We start from the raw sequence: 23,293 nt of genomic DNA, 5'->3' as shown, positions 1-23,293 counted from the left end.
GTGGATCTTTGGCGCTGGACCTAGGGGCACACTGGTGGGGTAAGATCACAGCTTGGGTTTTTTTTTTTTTTTTGCTCGGCTGTGAATCCGGATTCCCTGTAAGGCTCTCCTATAGGTTTTCCCTGCATATCCACCCCTGTATGGCTCTCCCATAGCCTGCCCTTTCACGCTCTGTGCACTATGCCAGGCTCGAGGTACAAGAGAACCAGGCAGGACTGCTTTTATGCATTCTGCACAGCCTGCAAAACCACTCTACCCAGTGGCAGCACGTACCCCCTCTGTCGGGACTGTATCCAGAATACTGGGTCAGAACCCCAAGAGGCTCCTACCAATGCTTCAGCAGATGCTACCACGCCGGAATGGGCTATCCAGATGTCGCAGTGTATGACGCAGTCCATAGATAACCTAACCTCCACATTACTCCAGACTCTGCAGGGTCATGTCTCGGCTATGAGCGTTACCCAGCGAAGGGACAGCTCCACTCAGGGACAGGCCGTTTCTGGCTCTCCCAGATGTAAGTGGACCCACACGTCGCGTTCCTCTGCGTCATCCCATAGCACACGGTCATCCCCCTCTAGGGAGAGACCGTAGTTCCTGGTCACCTAGACCGTCCCCTACCAGAGACAGATAATGCAGATCTCCACAGCGACCCCCCCGGATTCAGAAGGCATCTGTGACTCCGACAGCGAAACGGAGAGGTCTCTGGTCCCTTGTCCCCCTAGCAATACAGCGCTGGTTGAGGACATAATCTCTTCCATCCATCGGGTGCTGGACATTTCCGATCCAACCCCGGAAGCACCAGAACACAAGATTTGCTTTGAAGGTGTTCTGAAACCACCTAAGGTCTTCTCTAATCACCCTGAATTTCAGGCGATCCTTACTAAGCAGTTTTCGCAGCCTGAGAAGAAATTCACCAATCGCAAACATTTGGAGGCTAGGTACCCCTTCCCACAAAAGGACACCAAGCAGTGGACAGATCCACCCGAAGTGGACCCCCCAGTCTCTAGGCTAGCAGCACAGACCCTCCTCTCACTGCCAGATAGTTCAACCCTCAGGGACGCAGCAGACCGGCAGGTAGAACGCATGGCTCGTTCAGTTTTCGAAGCGGCAGGGCTCTCCCTGGCCCCCGCGTTCGCTTCAGTTTGGGCGGCCAAGGCCATTCTGGCTTGGGCCAAAAAATTGCAAGCTGGCCTCCAAGCTTCAAATCCTGAGCTGTCGGACCAAGCGGTTCAAATAGCAGTGGTAGCAGATTACATGCTTCATGCAGCCCTGGACTCTGCAAGAGGTGTAGCGGGGATAGCAGTGAACTCCATCACAATTTGGGGTATCCTCTGGCTGCGGGAATGGAAAGCTGATGCGGCCTCAAAGAAGTCCCTCACGCATCTCCCGTACCTCAGTGGACTGCTTTTCAGTGAAAAGTTGGACACAATGATATCCAACACCACTGGGGGTAAGAGTACCTCTCTCCCTCAACTAAAACCTAAACGCACGTTTAAACGGCGTAACCAAACTCTATTCCGATCCTTTCGGAATTCTTGGGGCTGGTCCGTCTCGCACCCAGCACAAAATCGTAACCGCTCTCACGCAGGGACAACCCACGGGCGGCGCAGAGGCTGGACAGGACCTGGCAGTCGAAAGCAGGCCAGGCGAAGCCCAAAGGAGGAAAACCTCAGAATTTCGCCTCATCATGACTCACGAACTCCGGAAGACACCCCACCAGTACGCGGACGACTTCTACTCTTTCAGCAAGTCTGGCTGCCTATTACAGAAGACAGGTGGGTCAGGAAAATAGTGTCTTCCGGATACAAGATAGAGTTCACTTCCAGTCCACCGAACCGGTTCTTCCTCTCTGTTCCACCAAAACCGCCAGACAAGGCTCGTGCCTTCCACCAAGCGGTCTCCTCTCCTTCAAGCAGGAGTCGTAATACCGGTTCCCGCAACCGAACGCTTCCGAGTGTTCTACTCCAATCTATTCATAGTCCCCAAGAAAGGAGGCAGCGTCCGGCCCATACTAGACCTAAAACAACTCAACAAATATGTACGGTTTCGTCATTTTCGCATGGAGGAGTCCCTTAGGTCCATCATTGCGTCCATGGAGCAGGGAGAATATCTCGCCTCCATAGACATACAAGACGCATACCTGCATATACCTATTGCTCCCGCCCATCAAAGATTTCTCAGGTTCGCGATCAACCAGAACCACTACCAGTTTATGGATCTCCCGTTCGGACTCGCCACAGCTCCCAGAACCTTTACCAAGATCATGGCAGCCACCATGGACGTTCTACACTCCAGAGGCATTGTAGTCGTTCCATACCTGGACGACCACCTCATCAAGGCTTCCACCTTCAAGGACTGCTAAGTCAGCATCTAAATCACAATCGACACTGAGTCGCCTGGGCTGGTTAGTCAACTTGCAAAAGTCATCGACTACCCCGAGTCAGTCCCTGACCTTCCTGGGGATGCTATTTGACACCTCCAGGGGGCTGGTGCTCCTTCCCAGGGACAAGGCACTGGCTCTCCGTCTGGGAGTTCGCATACTCCTCTGCAATCCCCTCCCCCCCGGATTTCTCTGGTTTGCCATGAGTCTCCTCGGCAGGATGGCAGCAGCAATGGAGGCGGTGCCATTTGCCCAGTTTCACCTCAGGCCTCTTCAACTAGCCATCCTCAAGTCCTGGGACAGGAATCCTTTCTCCCTCGACAGGGAGTTCCGGCTAACATCGTCAACCAGGAGGTCCCTACAGTCATGGCCAAAAGTTTAGAGAATTACACAAATATTATATTTTCACATGATCTGCTGCCCTCTGGTTTTTATGTGTTTGTCAGATGTTTTTATCACATACAGAAATATAATTGCAATCATATTATGAGTAACAAAAGGTTGTATTGACAGTTAGAATGAGTTAATGCAGCAAGTCAATATTTGCAGTGTTGACCCTTCTTCAGGACCTCAGCAATTCTCCCTGGCATGCTCTCAATCAACTTCTGGATCAAATCCTGACTGATAGCAGTCCATTCTTGCAAAATCAATGCTTTTATTTTGTCTGAATTTGAAGGTTTTTGTTTATCCACCCGTCTCTTGATGATAGACCACAAGTTCTCAATGGGATTAAGATCTGGGGAGTTTCCAGGCCGTGGTCCCAAAATCTGTGTTTTGTTTCCTGAGCCATTTAGTTATCACCTTTGCTTTATGGTAAGGTGCTCCATCATGTTGAAAAAGGCATTGTTGATCGCCAAACTGCTCTTGGACGGTTGGGAGAAGTTGCTCTTGGAGGACATTCTGGTACCATTCTTTATTCATGGCTGTGTTTTTAGGCAAGACTGAGAGAGAGCCCATTCCCTTGGCTGAGAAGCCACCCCACACATGAATGGTTTCAGGATGCTTGACAGTTGGCATGAGACGTGACTGGTGGTAGCGCTCACCTGGTCTTCTCCGAATAAGCCGTTTTCCAGATGTCCCAAACAATCAAAAAGGGGATTCATCAGAGAAAATGACTTTACCCCAGTCCTCAGCAGTCCACTCCCTGTACCTCTTGCATAATATCAGTCTGTCCATGATGGTTTTTCTGGAGAGAAGTGGCTTCTTTGCTGCCCTCCTTGAGACCAGGCCTTGCTCCAAGAGTCTCCGCCTCACAGTGCGTGCAGATGCACTCACCTGCCTGCTGCCATTCCTGAGCAAGCTCTGCACTGCTGGTAGCCCGATCCCGCAGCGGAAACACTTTTAAGAGACGGTCCTGGCGCTTGCTGGTCTTTCTTGGGCGCCCTGGAGCCTTTTTGGCAACAAGGGAACCTCTCTCCTTGAAGTTCTTGATGATGCGATAGATTGTTGACTGAGGTGCAATCTTTCTTGCTGCGATACTCTTCCCTGTTAGGCCATTTTTGTGCAGTGCAATGATGACTGCACGTGTTTCTTTAGAGAGAACCGTGGTTAACAGAAGAGAAACAATGATGCCAAGCACCAGCCTCCTTTTAAAGTGTCCAGTGGTGTCATTCTTACTTAATCATGACAGATTGATCTCCAGCCCTGTCCTCAACACCCACACCTGTGTTAATGGAGCAATCACTGAAACGATGTTAGCTGGTCCTTTTAAGGCAGGGCTGCAATGATGTTGAAATGTGTTTTGGGGGATAAAGTTAATTTTCTAGGCAAATATTGACTTTGCAAGTAATTGCTGTTAAGCTGATCACTCTTTATAACATTCTGGAGTATATGCAAATTGCCATTAGAAAAAATGAAGCAGTAGACTTTGTAAAAATTAATATGTGTCATTCTCTAAACTTTTGGCCATGACTGTACACTGGTGGCTCAAGCCAACGTCGCTTGCAAGGGGAAAATCCTTTCTCTCAGGTCAATGGAAGGTGCTGACCACCGATGCAAGCCTGACAGGTTGGGGTGCGTTGCACCTACATCACAGGGCAAGTGGTCACCAGTGGAAGCGACTTTGGCCATCAACATCCTGGAAATTCGGGCCATCTTCCTGGCATTGAGAGCCTTTTATCACTTGCTGGCAGCCTCTCATGTCAGGACACAGTCGGACAATGCCACGACTGTGGCATATGTGAATCACCAAGGCGGGACCCGCAGTACCCAGGCGATGAGAGAATTGGCACATATCCTCCACTGGGCGGAAGACACGAGGTCGTTACACTCTGCGGTCCACTTTCCGGGTGTGGACAACTGGGAAGCCGACTTCCTCAGCAGACAAGGAATGGACTCGGGGGAGTGGTCTCTCCATCCTGAAATTTTTCACTAGATCTGCCATCGCTGGGGGACCCCGGACGTGGACCTAATGGCATCCCATCTAAATGCCAAGGTCTCCAATTTCATGGCCAGGACCCGCGACCCGCGGTCGCTCGGAGCGGATGCCCTGGTTCAGGACTGGACCAAGTTCCAGCTTCTGTACATTTTTCTACCTCTCCCCATGATCTCCAGAGTCGTGAGGAAGATCAAACAAGAGAGAGTTCCCACCATCCTGATCATGCCGGACTGGCCCAGACGTACATGGTACGCCGACATCGTACAACTTACAGCAGACACCCCTTGGCGTCTCCCCGACCGTCACTACCTTCTGTCACAAGGTCCGTTCTACCATCAGAACTCAGGGGCTCTCAATTTGATGGCGTGGCCCTTGAGACCTGGGTTCTAACCCAGGCAGGGCTCTCACCGGATGTCATTACGACCATGATCAGGGCAAGGAAGCCAGCCTCCGCCAAGATCTATTACCGTACCTGGAGAGCTTTCTTTACCTGGTGCGAATCTCGTGGACAGGTCCCACTCCCTTATTCCCTCCCAAAGGTACTTGGGTTTTCTTCAATCGGGCCTGGACGCCAGGCTATCCCTAGTCTCGTTTAAGAGCCAGGTGTTAGCGCTTTCAGTGCTTTTCCAAAGGCATATTGCTAACAAGCCGCAAGTAAGGACTTTTCTCCAGGGAGTTTCCCGATTTAGTTCCCCCCCTACAGACATTCACTGGAAACGTGGGACCTCAACCTGGTCCTGACAGCATTGCAGGCACCACCTTTCGAACCCCTTAAGGAAGTCCCACTCCGCATTCTGTCACAGAAGGTGGTTTTTCTGGTGGCAATCAACTCGCTACGCAGGGTGCATAAATTGTCAGCACTCTCCTGTAGACGGCCCTTCCTAGCCTTTCACCAGGACAAGGTGGTTCTCCATACAGTACCATCCTTCCTTCCGAAGGTTGTGTCCAACTTCCACCTCAATGAGGAAGTTTCACTGCCATCCCTTTGCCCGGTTCCGGTTCATAGAGTGGAGAAGGCTCTGCATATGCTTGACCTCGTCAGGGCATTGCGTATATACGTGTCTAGGACTGCACCCTTCCGGAAGTCTTGATTCCCTTTTCCTTCTTCCGGAAGGCGTTCACAAGGGTCTGCCGGCTTCCAAAGCTACCCTTGCCAATCAAGTCCACCATACAAGAGGCTTACTGCCTGAACAATTCTCCTCTTCTGGCCGGTATCACGGCACACTCTACGCGGGCAGTAGGGGCCTCCTGGGCCATTTGGCACAACAAGTGTGTAAGGCGGCCACTTGGACTAGCCTACACACGTTTACGAAACACTACAGTGTTCATACCCAGTCCTCAGCGGATGCGAGCCTGTGTAGATGGGTTCTGCAGGCGGCAGTGCCCCAAGTTTAGGGACCTGCTAGCACAATATTCGTCCATTGCTTCCCACCCATGGACTGCTTTGGGACGTCCCATTGTTTCTGTGTCCCCCAATGAGGCGACAAAGTAAAGGAGATTTTTGTGTACTCACCGTAAAATCTTTCTCTTAGCTTCTAATTGGGGGACACAGCTCCCACCCTGTTGCCCTTACGGGCAGTTGTTACAGTTGAGTTCTCATATTGTTCTTTGAGCTCGTACATAGTGGCCTTCTTAGGCCGGTTTCACATTAGCGCTTTTTAAGCGCACGCACGGCCGGGGGTAGCTCCGCCCCAGAGCCGGCTCTCTGCCCGGCGTGCCCGCCCCTTGCTTGTAGCGCCGCCTACTAGCGGACAGCGGCGCCTGCGATCGGCGCACCCTATCTTTAGCATAGGGTGCGCAGATCGTGCGCAGGCCGTGCGCTAGTTGCGCTTTGACCTGCGCTGCGCACTTTTGACGGTGCGCCGTGCGCGCCAAAATCCGAAAAGTTTGATTTTGGCGCGCACGGCGCATCGTCAAAAGTGCGCAGCGCAGGTCAAAGCGCAACTAGCGCACGGCCTGCGCACGATCTGCGCACCCTATGCTAAAGATAGGGTGCGCCGATCGCAGGCGCCGCTGTCCGCTAGTAGGCGGCGCTACAAGCAAGGGGCGGGCACGCCGGGCAGAGAGCCGGCTCGGGGGCGGAGCTACCCCCGGCCGTGCGTGCGCTTAAAAAGCGCTAATGTGAAACCGGCCTTACAGGCATGGTTATGTTTCTGTTATGTTCCTCCTAATGCTTTTGCACAAAACTGGAGAAGGCTGACGCCATCCAGGGGTGTATACTGCAGAGGAGGAGCCATAGTTAATCTTTTTCAGATTATGCATAGTGTCGCCTCCTAGTGGACAGCAGCATAACACCCATGGTTCTGTGTCCCCCAATTACAGGCTAAGAGATTTTACGGTGAGTACACAAAAATCTCCTTTTTCCTGAGGAAGGGGTGGTATTCACCTTGAAACATTTAGATTAAACCACTTCTTCTGTTACTACGTCTTGGAAATCTAATATTTGGACAGCGCGGACTGGAATCCACATCTTCTCTGCAGTGTACTTTACAAAGGTGAAACATAGGGGTTGTCCGAGTAATGGACAAAACCCTCTGACAACCAGTATCACTGATTTATCTATCAATGGCATACCTCGGAAGGGTGCTCACAGCATCATCAATGTCTTTCACACCCAATAAACTAAAATTAAAAAAAAAAAAAAACCCTAAGGAAATAAACTGTGAACCTAAGTCCACTGGAGGCAGTAGGGAGCTGTCAACTTGGACACCCTAAAGAAATTGACCCCTTCATGATATGGCGATTTTATTTATTTTTTTTCCCTTTTCATCATTTGCTTTTTTTCTCCCCTCCTTCCAATAGCCATAACTTTTTTTTTCTGTCATTATAGCCATATGAGGGCTTTGTTTTTTGCTGAACAAGCTATAATTTTGAATGGCACCATTCATTTTACCACATAGTGTACTGGCAAACGGGAAAAAAAATTCCACGTGCTCTGAAACTGCATAAAAAGTTGCAATTTCAGTGGTTTTGGTTTTTTTATTTACCATGTTCACTATATGGTAAAACTGACCTGCCATTATGATTCCCCAGTTCAGTACGAATGCGCAGATACCAAACAGGTATAGTTTTTTTTGTTGTCTTTTTTGTTTGTTTTGTTTGTTTTTAAGTGGTGAAAAAAAAATTTGAAGTTTGTTAAAAAGAAACAAAGTAAACTTACATTTTTATTGCCATTTTTCGAGACCTGCAACGTTCTCTTTTTTCAGGATGTGGGGCTGTGTGATGTCGTAGTTATTGCACGCTGTGATGTTTTTACTGAAACCATTTTGCTGCAGATACGATGCGTTGATCCACCTCTTATTGCATTTTATTCCAGCATTGCGGCTGCCAAAAAATGTAATTTTGGCATTTTGATTTTTCTTTTTCAGTTTTACTGATCGGATTATTTTATCTTATGTTTGATAGATTGGACCTCTACAAACGCAGCGATAACCAAATGTGTGTTGTTTTGGTTTATTTTTATTGAGGCAAAAAGGGTTGATCTGAACCTTTTGTGGGGGGGGTTTCATAATTTTTCAACTCTCTTCCCCACCTTTTTTTTTTTTTATATATAACTTCACCCCTTCTCAACATGCGCCGTACACATTCACGGCGCTGCGGGCGCAGCAAACTCGAAGTCTCGCGTTGATCGCAAATGTGTGCAGGTGTCAGTGCTATCTAAATGCTGACACCCTGCAGCAATGCCCACAATCAAAGCTAGCACCGATTGCAGGCGTTTAACCCCTCTGATGCCGCTGTTGATAGTGAAAGCAGCATCGAGGAGCATCGTACAGGAAGTCGGCTCCATGTGTGCTTCCAAGAGAACGTTGTGATGCGATCGCGTTGTGCTGATGGTGACCCTCGGGCGATCAGCGATTTGTAACTATACCGTGATGTCCCTTCCTGGAACAATGTAAAAGGGTAAAAAAAAATTGTATAAAAATATTTAATATTCTCCAAATAAAAAAAATGAAAAATATTAATCCAATAAATACATTAATTTATTTATCGCCGCTTCCAGAATGACCCGACCACCGCTCAACAAAAAGTGCCAGAAAACACGATCAAAAAGAAAAAAAAAAAAAACACTACCGTATATACTCGAGTATAAGCCGAGGCATTTTGCCACGAAATACTGGGTAAACTTATTGATTCGAGTATAAGCCGGGTATACATTGTCCCCTCATCCCTGTCCTTGTATGCATGGCTCCCCGGTCCCTGTCCTTGTATGCATGGGTCCCTGTCCTTGTATGCATGGGTCCCTGTCCTTGTATGCATGGCTCCCCGGTCCCTGTCCTTGTATGCATGGCTCCTATATAAAAAAAAAAAAAAAAATACAAACCTCCTACTCGCATTCCTGAGCGCCCTCGCAGCATCTCATTCCAGCGCCGGCAGCTCCTGCAGCCGAGCGATCACGTAACTCTGCTCATTAAGGTAATGAATATTCACTCCACGCCTATGGGAGTGGAGAGACGTGCATAATCATTACTTTAATGAGTGGGGCCATGTCATCGCTCAGCCAGAAATACTGCTGGTGCCGAAACAAACAAGATGCAGCAAGGGCACGCAGGAAGGTGAGTAGGATGTGTGCTGTTAGCCTGCTGCTTTAACTATGCGCGCTATAAGAGAAATGAATATTCATTTCTCTTTAGCAGTGGCAAAGGCTTTAACCACAGCTGCCGGCTTCTGCCTCTAAGACCCGCCACTCCCCCTTTCCTGCCCACTTTGTGGGACAATTGACTCGTGCATAAGCCAAGTGGGCCATTTTCATTTTTTGTCCAATCTGCCATCATGTTCTGGGAAAGATGACGACTCTGCTTTTGAGCCTGCATCAATGGCATGGACATACGTTTACTTCATATGTCATGAAGGGGTCAGATAATCCTTGTGCCTCTTGGAGTATGGAGAAAAATTGATGGTGTAAATATCTCTGATGCTTGTCATGAATTTGACATTGGTTGCAACGTCCCCAGCTCCCCTCCCCTGGGCGCAAATGGCGTGGGAATGCCATATGTTGCAAAATTTTAACGCAGCCTTGCGGTCTGCCAAATTTTTGTGACGTCTCAAAGCTTTCTACTCCAGAATTCTGACGTAAAAGCTTTGATGAATCAGACCCCATGTTCCGCTGATGTGGGTACATGTTCTACTTTATAGGTCTCTGGTGCCTTAACTTCCTCCTTGTTTTTACTTTTATTATTTTATTGTTTGTATGCCTCTTCTCAACAACCTTTTTCTCAGCACGTTCAGAGCGTTATCATCACTTGGCTTCTGAAGAAGATGATGAGACGAATGATGAGGAGTCATCTGTGGAAATTCGTCAGTTTTCTTCTTGTTCGCATCGATTCAGCAAGGTATGGAATACCGTTAGTTGACATTTTTATTTTTTTTCTCCAACTTATTTTGATATGTGTTGGGGACTGTATGCAAGTGTTGGACTGAACCAGAACATTTAACCAGATTGATAGTTGCGACCTATATGCACCGTAGCACTTTATTTTGCAAAAACTAGATGCTATAAGACATCAAAGTCTGCTGTACATGTAGATCTTTATTGTCGTTAGACTTGCCTTTACCAAAGTCTTGTTTACTATTCATCCCCCCACTTATGTTGGTTGCATATCTATGCAAACGTTAACATTTCACTGTATAAATTGAGCCAGACAAACAATTTTTATTAGCACTTCAGCACTTTGTTTGGGTGGTGGTTTTTGTTTGGGGGGTCATGTAGGGAAAGTCTACAATGATCCCAGCAAGAAAGCACACAGATGAACATAGTAACATAGTTATTAAGGTTGAAGGAAGACTTTAAGTCCATCTAGTTCAACCCATATCCTATCCTAACTTGCCCTAACATGTTGATCCAGAGGAAGGCACAAAACCTCATGTGGCAATCAGTAAGCTTCACATTGGGGAAAAAAAATCCTTCCCGACTCCACATACGGCAATCAGACTAGCTCCCTGGATCAACGCAATATTAAGGAAACTAGTGTATATACCCTGTAATATTATACTTTTCAAGAAAGGCATCCAGTCCCTTCTTAAATTTTAGTAGGGAATCACTCATTACAACATCATATGGCAGAGAGTTCCATAGTCTCACTGCTCTTACAGTAAAGAATCCATGTCTGTGAGTATGCTTAAACCTTCTTTCCTCCAGATGTAGAGGATGCCCCCTTGTCCCCGTCACAGGTCTAAGAGTAAAAAGATCATTAGAAAGGTCTTTGTATTGTCCCCGCATATATTTATACATTGTAATAACATCACCCCTAAGCCTTCGATTCTCCAAACTAAATAACCCCAGGTGTAATAACCTGTCTTGGTATTGCAGACCCCCCAGTTCCCTAATAACCTTGGTCACTCTTCTCTGCACCCGCTCCAGTTCAGCTATGTCTTTCTTATACACCGGAGACCAGACCTGTACGCAGTATTCTAAGTGTGGTCGCACTAGTGACTTATATAGAGGTAAAATTATGTTCTCCTCATGAGCATCTATGCCTCTTTTAATGCATCCCATTATTTTATTTGCCTTTGCAGCAGCTGCCTGACACTGGCCACTAATTGTGAGTTTGTCATCCACCCATACACCCAGGTCTTTATCAGTGACAGTTTTGCCCAGTGTTTTACAATTAAGCACGTAATTATACATCTTGTTCGTTCTACCTAAGTGCATGACCTTACATTTATCCCCATTAAAGCTCATTTGCCATTTGTCAGCCCAAGCTTCTAGTTAACATAAATCCTCCTGTAATATAAAATTGTCCTCCTCTGTATTGATTACCCTGCAGAGTTTAGTGTCATCTGCATATATTGAAATTCTACTCTCTATGCCCCCTACAAGGTCATTAATAAATATGTTAAAAAGAAGTTGGCACAATACTGACCCCTGTGGTACCCCACTGCTAACCGTGACCCAGTCCAAGTGTGTTCCATTAATAACCACCCTTTGTTTCCTATCCCTGAGCCAGCTCTAAACCCACCTACACATATTTTCCCCTATCACCATTGTTCTCATTTTATGTATCAACCTTTTGTGTGGCACCGTATCAAAAGCTTTTGAAAAGTCCATGTACACCACGTCCACTGCATTCCCTTGGTCCAGTCCGGAACTTAACTCTTCATAAAAGCTTATCAGATTAGTCTGACAAGAACGGTCCTTTGTAAACCCATGTTGATAATGGGTCATGAGATTCTTCCTCAGATACTCCAGTATAGTATCTCTTAGAAAACCCTCCAGGATTTTACCCACAGTTGAGGTTAAACTTACTGACCTATAATTTCCAAGTTCAGTTTTTGTCCCCTTTTTGAATATTGGCACCACATTTGCTATATGCCAGTCCTGTGGTACAGACCCTGTTATTATGGAATCTTTAAAGATTAAAAATAATGGTCTATCTATGACTGTGCTTAATTCCTGCAGTACTCGGGGGTGTATCCCATCTGGGCCCGGCAGACTAGGGCACACAAATCACATTTACAGACGGAGCTTTTTATCTGAAGTGTTGCAGTGTATAGTTCAGTCAAAAAACGGAGGTGCTTGCATGAAGAAACACGAATATTTCAATGTATCATGAAAAATGAAGAAAAATGCAGCACTCACCAATAGAGCTGAATGCATGTGGACATGCAGGACGTTAGAGGAATCCAAGGGGAGGGAGGTGCCGGACATCGGCCGTTTTGCTATTACCTGGACCCGTAGAAGCGAGTAATCGCGAAATGGCCGTAGTCCGGCACCTCCCTCCCCTAGCAATTCCTCTAACGTCCTGCATATCCACATACCTGTTGATGGAATTCATGTAAAATAAAGACGCACAGTTTTTCAGCTCTGTTGGCGAGTGCTGCATCTTTCTTATTTCATGATGCATTGAAAGTCTACAATGAGCAAGGGGCATCACTTCGAACTTTTAGGGTGCCAACCTCTGCTGTTAGGAAGGGCGAACACACTTCCTCATTCCCTTAGAATGGGCATTCTTACCTGGTGGCTATGTGACATTGACCCTTTTATCTTTTGATGTGAATATTGCAGTTTTTCCAGTATATATCTTAACCCTCGCAGGTATCTTCCTTTTGCGTTTTCATTTTTTCCCTTCTTACCAGAGCCATAACTTTATTTTTTGGTCAGTATGGCCATGTGTGGGCTTGTTTTTTGCGGGACGAGTTGTACTTTTTAACTACACCATTGGTTTTGCAAAAAAAGTGCAATCCCACATTTTTTTTTTTTTTTCTTCCTGGTTCACTAAATGCTGAAACTGACCTGCCATTATGATTCTCCAGGTCATTACGAGTTCATAGACACCAAACATGTCTAGGTTTTTTTTAATCTAAAGGTTGAAAAAAATTCCAAAAAAAAAATTTAAAAATTGCGTCATTTTCCGATACCATTAGCGTCTCCATTTTTCGTGATGTTGGGTTGCGTGCTGAGCTGACTTTTTATTGATACAATTTTGGTGCAGATATATTTTGATCGCCTATTATTGCATTGTAATACAATGGTGAGGTGACAAAAATGTAATTCTGGCATTGTGACTTTTTTCGTTACGCTGCTTAGTGATCGGATTAATTCTTTTATATTGATTGGGCGATTCTGAATGCGGCAAAACGAAAAATTTTTTTTTTTTTTTTTTTTTTTTACTTTTGGCATGCTTCAATAGTCTCCATGGGAGACTAGAAGCTACCATAACCCAATCAGCTCTGCTGCATACAGGCGATGATCAGAACGCCTTTATGTAGCAGAATTGCTGACTTGCTATGAGCGCCGACCACTGGGTGGTGCTCATAACAATCTGGCAGTGACAACCGTAGAGGTCTGCTGGAGACCTCTGGTTGTCATGTCAGCCCATCAGTGACCCGAGGTCAGTGGCGGGGTCACCGATGGGCGGGATTTCCGGTGTGCTTACCAGAAGCGCGTGTTAAATGCCGCTGTCAGTTTGACAGTGGCATTTAAGCGAACAGCTGTGAGTGGATCGCGATTCCACCCGCGGCTGTTAGACACATGTCAGCTGTTCAAAACTGCTGACATGTGCCGGAAAAGATGTGTGCTCACCACCGGAGTCTGACATCGACTTACTATTACGCCTAATGTCGGAAAGAGGTTAACCATAGTGAAGTTATTTTTTTAAGGTATTTTTCTTCTCTTTTCTGTACAACAGAAAGTAGGACAGACAGTAGTCCAGGTGTCCGAATCCCTGCTGGTGGCAAGCAAGTGGGTGCATGCACCAGCCTACTGAACAGCAGAATACACAACATATCATACCATGGGGCTTATGTATTGTTGTGGAGATGCTGATATCTGAACGTCACTCTTTCAATGTTTTTGTAGGTTTACGGCAGCTCTGAACATCTTGCTACACAACTGAACCTCAGCTTCTCATCCACTGAGAGGAGCCATAGTGATGAGAAAGAAGAGCGAAGTGAGAAATGGGAAAGGGCCTTGTCCAAAGATGATGAAAAGAGCCCAATCACTTTTGAAACTAGGTGAGTGAGGTGGAAAAATAAGGCACGTTTTCATCAATGGGGATTCTAAGCAGCCTTTCCAGTGTGTCATTTGGCCCAACTCATGTCCTTAAGAGCCCGATGGTGCGTGCTGCTCTGTGTCAACATCTTTCCTGTGAATTGGGCCACTGATTTCTGTGAATCCTGGGACACTAAATGGACTGAGAAAGTGTGTGAATTAGCCATTTAAAATGCTATATGTAGTTTATTATTATTCTAGTGTAGAGAGAGCCATGGTCAAGTCTGTGTGTTTTTCTACTAATCGTCCTACCTGTATTCTACTTCCTAGTTGTGAGGCCAGATGGCCCTACAATAGATGGCTCACATGTTTTGTGTTGAGGTTTACCCATTTGTTGAGGTCTTCCATTCCTGGACACTACATGAGCTGTGGTTGTTTTTGGTGAGAATACAATTGCATGAATTTGCTTTGTCTGAGCTCTCCTCTCTGTCAGACTGGAGATGTCCCTCGATTTATCATGTGTATTGGCAATGATTGGCCTATATAGTTAGGTGGCCAGACAGTTAAAAGGTTGTCAAGTAGTAGTCAAAAGATGGTGTAAGATGAGAAGCGCATCGGGGCCGGAGAGGAGAGTATAAAGCTTTTTATTATTTTTAACCTTTTGATGGCCCTTTATGGTTCAGCAGAATGGTGGCTAGATGTCCACCATTTTGATGAATCTGCACTAAAGCGAATTACAAAAAAATCTGTATTATAGCGAATGTGGGTTCATGTCAAATTACAGTACACTTCAATTCCAGTTGATTAAATTCTCTTATCTCTTGTCATTATCTATTTACTAACTATGAACCCGTTCTACGCCCGGGTGGCGAGCATTTTTATTGGTATATGGTCTCCCATCCTGGTATGTGCTGCCCCCTTCCTATCCTGGTGTGCATGGCACCCCACATCCCTATCCAGGTATGCATGGTACCCTCACCCCCCCCCCACCCCAATCCTGGTAAGCATGGCACCCTATTCCTCATCCTGGTATGCATGGTACCCCCTTATCCCTATCCTGGTATGCATGGCCCCCTCACCCCCCAATCCTTGTATGCATGGTCCTCACTCCCGTATCCTGGTATGCATGGTCCTCACTCCTGTATCCTGGTATGCATGGTCCTCTCACCCCCCTATCCTGATATGCATGGTCCTCTCACCCCCCCTATCCCTGGTATGCATGGTCCTCTCACCCCCCCCCCCCTATCCTGGTATGCATGGTCCTCTCACACCCCCCCCCCCCAAATTCTGGTATGCATGCTACCCCACACGCCCCTAATCCTGGTATGCATGGTCCCCTCACCCTCCTTTCATGGTAGGCATGGTCCATTCACCCTCCTTTCGTGGTAGGCATGGTCCATTCACCCTCCTTTTGTGGTAGGCATGGTCCCCTCACCCTCCTTTTGTGGTAGGCATGGTCCCCTCACCCTCCTTTTGTGGTAGGCATGGTCCCCTCACCCTCCTTTTGTGGTAGGCATGGTCCCCTCACCCTCCTTTTGTGGTAGGCATGGTCCCCTCACCCTCCTTTTGTGGTAGGCATGGTCCCCTCACCCTCCTTTTGTGGTAGGCATGGTCCCCTCACCCTCCTTTTGTGGTAGGCATGGTCCCCTCACCCTCCTTTTGTGGTAGGCATGGTCCCCTCACCCTCCTTTTGTGGTAGGCATGGTCCCCTCACCCTCCTTTTGTGGTAGGCATGGTCCCCTCACCCTCCTTTTGTGGTAGGCATGGTCCCCTCACCCTCCTTTTGTGGTAGGCATGGTCCCCTCACCCTCCTTTTGTGGTAGGCATGGTCCCCTCACCCTCCTTTTGTGGTAGGCATGGTCCCCTCACCCTCCTTTTGTGGTAGGCATGGTCCCCTCACCCTCCTTTTGTGGTAGGCATGGTCCCCTCACCCTCCTTTTGTGGTAGGCATGGTCCCCTCACCCTCCTTTTGTGGTAGGCATGGTCCCCTCACCCTCCTTTTGTGGTAGGCATGGTCCCCTCACCCTCCTTTTGTGGTAGGCATGGTCCCCTCACCCTCCTTTTGTGGTAGGCATGGTCCCCTCACCCTCCTTTTGTGGTAGGCATGGTCCCCTCACCCTCCTTTTGTGGTAGGCATGGTCCCCTCACCCTCCTTTTGTGGTAGGCATGGTCCCCTCACCCTCCTTTTGTGGTAGGCATGGTCCCCTCACCCTCCTTTTGTGGTAGGCATGGTCCCCTCACCCTCCTTTTGTGGTAGGCATGGTCCCCTCACCCTCCTTTTGTGGTAGGCATGGTCCCCTCACCCTCCTTTTGTGGTAGGCATGGTCCCCTCACCCTCCTTTTGTGGTAGGCATGGTCCCCTCACCCTCCTTTTGTGGTAGGCATGGTCCCCTCACCCTCCTTTTGTGGTAGGCATGGTCCCCTCACCCTCCTCTTGTGGTAGGCATGGTCCCCTCACCCTCCTTTTGTGGTAGGCATGGTCCCCTCACCCTCCTTTCGTGGTAGGCATGGTCCCCCTCACCCCTATTAAACTACACACATACAAAAAAAAACACTTATACTCACCCTTCTTTCCTGTGCTCCAGCGCTGTCACGTTCTGCTGCAGGCCGGGGGAGGAGTCTGGCGCCGGAGTACGCACGTGCCCATAGCGCTGTCCGGCGCCATATTGCTGAAGACACACTGCAAATGTGTCTTCAGTAAAATGACGCTGGATCGCGCTATGCGCAATTCCGGCCGCACTCCTGCCCCGGTCTCCGGCCGAAGAGAAGCACCACGGCAACGCTCCTCCCGGTCAGGTAAGTATGGCGCCCAAGATCGCAGTATGTACGCATACCGCCATCTCCGGGCGCCATACACACTCCTCGCCGCTGAATGCCTCATTCTGTCTGGAGCCAGGCTGCGCAGGTGCGTCGCACTTGCGCAGTCTATAAAGGCTTCAGACAGAGTGACGCTTAGGCCGTTATATTATAGATTTTTTTCTGTGAAGGACAATCTAAATCCCGAAAATGCTCTTGGTAGATTCTTCAGCAAAAGCCAATTATATGGCTCAACTGCACCATTAAAGGGAGTCTGTCACCCTCAAGATGCATTTTAAATGAGCTATACTGTGTTGTATGGGACCCAGCCCCTTTCACAACCATACTAACACTGTACATGTTAATGGTACAGTGTCTGAGAAAATAACTTTAAATTTGCATGCAAATGAGTGAGGAAACCCACGCAAACACGGGGAGAACATACAAACTCCTTGCAGATGTTGTCCTTGGTGCAAGGCTGCAGTGCTATCCACTGAGCCACTGTGCTGCCCACGGTGAATATTGAATATTGTAACCATTTTATAGGTTCCTATTATACTAGAGTTCAGGGAGATAGTGTAATTATACCAAGTCTGTGGATGGCTCAAAGGTTTTTTTCTCAAAACCAGAGTTAACATTCCTTCACTTCGTGCATGAAAATGTTAAAACAAATGTGTTTTTGCTGATTTAGGCTACGATCCTGGACATCTTCTGGGTCTTCCCATCACTCATGGCTGAGCGAGCGTAGTGCCAGCCCATGTGTGCTAACTAGTACGTGTAGCCTGGATACCATGCCAAAATTTGCTTTTTCTTCTGAAGATGAAACTTCCGATCACAAGTATGACAAACCATTATTCACTTTAGGAGAAATAAAGGGGACATCCCCAAAGCCCTCATCACTTTGTGGTAAGTAAATGTTAAACCATTGTTATCTGTTTTGTTTTTTCTCATAGATTTTTAAAAAATCTGTGCAAATTTGTGGAATATATTGTGATCACTTATTAAATGAGGCACGACATTAGTAAAGTATCAATTGTACCTACAAAAATAGAACCTGTGCATGTGCAGCCTGAATACTGGCCTTCTGGGCATAGTCGTAATCAGATGGTTGTCTGTAGGATCCATGATGCCATTTTGGATTAGCTCAGTTTGCACGTGTTAGGTAATCAATAAAGAAATGTGTATAAATACAGCTGTTTTTATCTCTCAACCAACGATCTGTTTCATGCAAACCTACAGAGGTCGTTTGCCTCTTTAAACAGGTTGACTGCTCTTCCATGCACACAGAATGATTGTTAATGTGCATAGAACATTCTTGTTCTCGGCAGCACATTTCCTGGTTATATATGATGTGCTGCCGAGAATGATTGATTAGGTTTTAAGCAAGCTTATACATTTCACGTGATGAACAAGCATATGCAAGCCTGTATTTGACCGGCTGATAATCGGGAAATGAGCACTCATAGAAACTTTCGTTCCCAATTATGAGTCAGTATAAATTGCACAAATTGCACCCTAAGAATTGACATTTAGATTACAATAACATGATTATTCTATCCTTGTTTAGCAGATATAGTCAGTCTAAGCAGAACTCGTCTGCGCAGTAACAGCACCGGAGCCAAAAACTCTACTCCTCGATCTCTGGAACCTGGACTGAATCGGCGGCTAAGGGGACAGAGAGAGACACCTGAAAAGCAGAACTCTACTTCTGGAGGTCGTGTCCCCAAATCGGCATCAGTTTCTGCCCTCTCATTGATTATTACCTCTGGTGAGACATTTTATATTATACCCCAAGTTTTCTAGCTTGTTCAGTAGGCCATGCTTACATTTCCTAATGTAGTTCCATTTCAGTATCTTTCGCCTTGCCCTACTTATGTGGATTTTAGCTTGTGACTTTCATTATTTTACTGCTATGCTCTGAGCACCATCCATGAGTATGGACGCCCACGGAATACTAAAAATGGGTTCATATTGTTTCAACAGATGATTTTAGCACTGGATCCGTTATGAGTCCCATCTCCCCACGTTCTCTGTCATCTAATCCCTCATCCAGGGACTCTTCTCCCAGCCGGGAGACAGCTGTAGCAGTATCAAGTCTGCGGCCCCCAATAATTATACATAGTTCTGGCAAGAAGTATGGCTTCACCTTGCGTGCCATTCGAGTTTACATGGGAGAAAGTGATGTGTATACTGTCCACCACATGGTTTGGGTGAGTGAAATTTTTCAGTCAGATTGTTTCAAGAGTTAACTTTAAAAGGTTGTTAAACCCTTTGTTGTAATTCTCCAGAGCGTAGAGGATGGAAGTCCAGCTCACGAAGCAGGGCTGAGGGCTGGGGATTTGATTACACACGTGAATGGAGAATCGGTCCTTGGCTTGGTCCACATGGATGTAGTAGAGCTTCTTTTAAAGGTATATTTCATAATTGTCACTGCTAAAATATTCTCTTGCTTACTTTCCTTAATAGAAGTTTACAAACTTCCAAAAAACCATTATATGGTGATAACAGTGGGTTGACTGTTCCCAAAAGTGAATTTTTGGAGAAGTCGATAGCTCAGATTTTAATAATGTATTTACACCAAGTATTGACATAAAATGTACCTTAAGAGATCGCATCAGAACGTGCACCAAGATTGCACTCTTTTCACTTGTCACATTTGAAAACTGGATGCAAATGTGGATGAAATCTCCTGAGAGGTCATTTAGGCCGAATTCATTAATTTGGGTAAATTTGTCTACTTGCAACATGGGATAACAAAAAAAAGTCAAAATTGAAATGCCTCACCTAAATACTTTTGTAAAGCACATTAGTAAAAGTAGCAGAAGTTTAATCTAGTTTTTCCCGTCTCCCATGACGGCACACATGAGAGAGGGGATCCGCCCAGTCAGGACAGGAACCCTACTGAAGATAAAAGGGCGGTACCACTCCCTCGCTTCAGTTGGGTTTCCTGTCCTGACAGGGACCCGTGCTGAAGACAGCAGGTCACACTTACCTGCCCCTCTCCCGTGCCGGCGTAGAAGATCAGGCTGGGCTCCTGAGCGCTGGGCGTCGGGATGGAGGAAGCGCCGTCCGCGGGTCCTCCGGGGCTCAGCGTCCGAGCGGGCGCAGGAACAGCACGGCGGGGGTCCTGGGGCTCTGCCGTGGCTGCCGCGCCACCCTCTCCCCCTCTGCCGGTGATTCCCTGCTCAGGAGCGTTGAGGGAGCGGCCGCTTCCGGGTCGCGCTCCTCTGACGTCACGCGCAGGGCACGCTGGGAAGGGGCGTGACGTCAGAGGCGGCGCCGACAATCCAAGATGGCGGCGCCCATGGTGAAGAACACCGATCGGTGAAGAGAGATCCCGGCGGTATGGCAGGGGGGGGGAGGGGCGGTGGGATTTACCGGAGGAGGTGGAGAGTGCAGTGGATCCCCCTTACATAAGGGGGATGACCACAGAAGACGCACTCATGCCCAAGACTTCAGAATGGAAGTGGGGCAAGACGAGCAGCGACAGCAGCAGCGTCAGCAGCAAGACCTCTCGCCAGATGCCAGGCCGAGCCACCAACATACCAGGAGCAGTCGCTCAAGTGGTGGGAGCGGCAGTCATAAGCGCAATCGGCATGACTCTGGGACGTCCAGGAGAAACGTCACGAGTGCATCTGAGGAGCTTCCGAGATCGGTATCCCTGATTGACAGCGGTGGTGAGTGATCTACGTGAATGTCACCCTTATGGTAATGGGGTTCCATTTTTTCTGTTTGATCACTAGGGGGCGAGGAAGGCCAGCAGCAAAACCAAAAATAGAGAATGCGCCCTATGTAAAAACCCGCTGGCAGATCAGTGGCATAAAGATCTCTGCGCTGACTGTATTAACAGGACTATACAGGAGGAGACCCCTGATTTGGTGACTAGTCTGAAGGAGTTAATACATCAGGAGGTGAAAGGTTCCTTAAAGGCAGCCCTTAAAAAGAAAAGAAACCGTAGAAGGAGCTCCGATTCAGAGGCCTCGCCAAAGCAGAAGGGGCGGGATAGATCTTTGTCACCCTCCACCTCCTCTTCCTCTACGCAGTCCTCAGAATCCTCCTCGGACAGCGATATAGGCGGCCGTCCATGTTTCCCAACGGAGGACGTAGAAAAACTGGTCAAGGCCATTAGAGCCACAATGGGCCTTTAGAGGATGTAATGTTTGGAGGACTGGAGGAAAAGCGAAAGCGTACCTTCCCTGTAAATGATAAAATAAAAGCGCTAATTGACAAGGAATGGGAAAAGACAGAGCGGTCAGGGGGCTTACCTTCCACATCAAAGAGGAGGTACCCCTTTGACCAGAAGGACTCAGAAACCTGGGAAAAAGTCCCAAAAATTGATGGGGCTGTAGCCAGATCCTCAAAAAAGGTATCCCTGCCATTAGAAGATTCTGGCGTGTTGAAAGACCCGCTTGATAAAAAAGCAGATGGGTTTCTGAAGCACATCTGGGAAGCTTCAGCAGGGGGATTGAAGCCAGCAATAGCCGGTACCTGTACCGCTCTTGCCCTCATGGTCTGGCTGCAACAAATAGAGGACCAGATCAAGGATAGAGTTCCTAGAGACAAAATTCTAGCTAATCTAACATTGGTGCACGGAGCAGCGGCTTTCCTGGCCGATTCCTCTGCAGACTCCGCAAGATTGACAGCTAGAGCAGCAAGCCTGTCAAATGCGGCAAGACGAGCCCTGTGGCTTAAAGGGTGTCCCGGAGATTTACCCTCTAAACACAAGTTATGTTCCATTCCATGCGATGGCCAATTCCTCTTCGGGAAAAAACTAGAAGAGATTTTGGAGCATGCAGGGGATAGGAAAAAAAGCTTTCCCCAATTTCCGGGAGAACCTAAGAAGCAGCCCTTTCGGAGGAGGAGATTTAACAGGGGTCGTCCCCCGGGAGATAGAAAAAGCTGGGACTTTAAAGAAAAAAGAGGATCGGGCTATATGTTTAAAGGGCCCTCCACTTCCTCCAAAAAATCTCCCCAATGACATTGGGCCGGAGGTAGGGGGAAGGCTTTCTCTCTTCCTTTCCGCCTGGGCAAATATCTCCCCCAGTACATGGGTCCTAAATATAATCAAGGACGGCTTAAAAATAAAATTCATCCGTCCGCCCAGGCATACCTTCATAATAACATCCAGAAGGAAAGCCCAAGAGCAACAGCTGGCCCTGGAGATGGAAGTCTTGGGACTAGTGAAAAAACAAGTCCTACAGGAAGTCCCAGCGCAAGAAGAAGGAAGGGGGTTCTACTCCCCCCTCTTCTTAATACAAAAACCAGACGGCTCTTGGAGAACCATTGTCAACCTGAGGAGACTCAATCAGTGGATAGACAATTGCTCCTTCAAAATGGAGTCAATCAACACGGCCACAAAGATCCTGTTCCAGCATTGCCTCATGGCAGTGATAGACTTAAAAGATGCCTACTATCACATCCCAATCCATCGGGAGTATCAGAGATATTTGAGAGTAGCGCTCTATATCCAGGGGCAGGTGAAACACTACCAATACGCAGCCCTTCCGTTTGGCCTGTCTACAGCCCCCAGGGTATTCACCAAAGTGATGGCCGAAGTAATGTCTTTTCTGCGATCCAGGGACATAGTGATCGTTCCATACTTGGACGACTTTCTGGTAATAGGGAGGTCGGAATCCCACTGCACACTTCAAGTGAAGGAAGTAATAGCAACTCTACTAGGACTAGGATGGATAGTAAACATCCCCAAGTCAAGGATAACCCCAGTAAAAGAGCAATCCTTCCTAGGGTTGATATTGGACTCCGAGCAACAACGCTGCCTCCTACCAGAGAGGAAAGTGACCAAGATAAGAGGCCTAGCTCGCACAGCAATACAAAGGCCAAATATGACACTGAGGAACGCAATGTCCCTTTTGGGCTCACTGACATCATGTATACCCGCAGTAACATGGGCGCAGTACCACTTAAGGCAACAACAGTGGGAAGTCCTGTCAGCGCAGAAACAATTAAAAGGGCATTTAGAAGGCAAACTATGTCTCTCAGTGGCTGTAAGAGATTCCCTGCTCTGGTGGACTGTAGAAAAGAATCTAACAGCTGGTGTCCCGTGGCAAAAACCAGTCGAGGACATCATTACGACAGACGCGAGTGCCACAGGGTGGGGAGCACACCCGAGATCCCATACAATACAGGGGACCTGGTCCTCACTAGAAAGCGATCAGAATTCAAATGTAAAAGAACAATGGGCAGTGGAAAAAGCCATGAAACATTTCCTTCCCTTACTTCAGGGCCGCCACACCCGGGTCATGACGGACAATCAGGCAGTAGTAGCCTACATCAATCATCAGGGGGGAACGAG

General features: G+C 47.6%; 1 protein-coding gene across 9 annotated transcripts in view; it reads left to right on the top strand.

The window, feature by feature from the left end:
* The window catches only part of MAST3 (microtubule associated serine/threonine kinase 3), a 228,411-nt gene that overhangs the window by 192,122 nt on the left and 12,996 nt on the right, over positions 1 to 23,293 (top strand). For 8 of the 9 annotated variants that reach the window (XM_073545045.1, XM_073545020.1, XM_073545037.1 and 5 more), the window contains 6 exons: positions 9,975 to 10,087; positions 14,053 to 14,207; positions 17,672 to 17,886; positions 18,548 to 18,748; positions 18,964 to 19,190; positions 19,269 to 19,391. In XM_073545045.1, the coding sequence (XP_073401146.1) occupies positions 9,975 to 10,087; positions 14,053 to 14,207; positions 17,672 to 17,886; positions 18,548 to 18,748; positions 18,964 to 19,190; positions 19,269 to 19,391 (1,034 nt within the window). The remainder of the gene's footprint in view (positions 1 to 9,974; positions 10,088 to 14,052; positions 14,208 to 17,671; positions 17,887 to 18,547; positions 18,749 to 18,963; positions 19,191 to 19,268; positions 19,392 to 23,293) is intronic. The other variant, XM_073545028.1, reaches the window with a different exon arrangement.

This window comes from Dendrobates tinctorius, unplaced genomic scaffold (assembly GCF_039654945.1).
Source record: "Dendrobates tinctorius isolate UK_male_01 unplaced genomic scaffold, ASM3965494v1 ptg000011l, whole genome shotgun sequence".
NCBI classification, from domain to species: domain Eukaryota; kingdom Metazoa; phylum Chordata; class Amphibia; order Anura; family Dendrobatidae; genus Dendrobates; species Dendrobates tinctorius.
The sequence above is the reverse complement of the archived record's forward strand: the minus strand, read 5'-3'. Positions and strand labels throughout refer to the sequence as shown.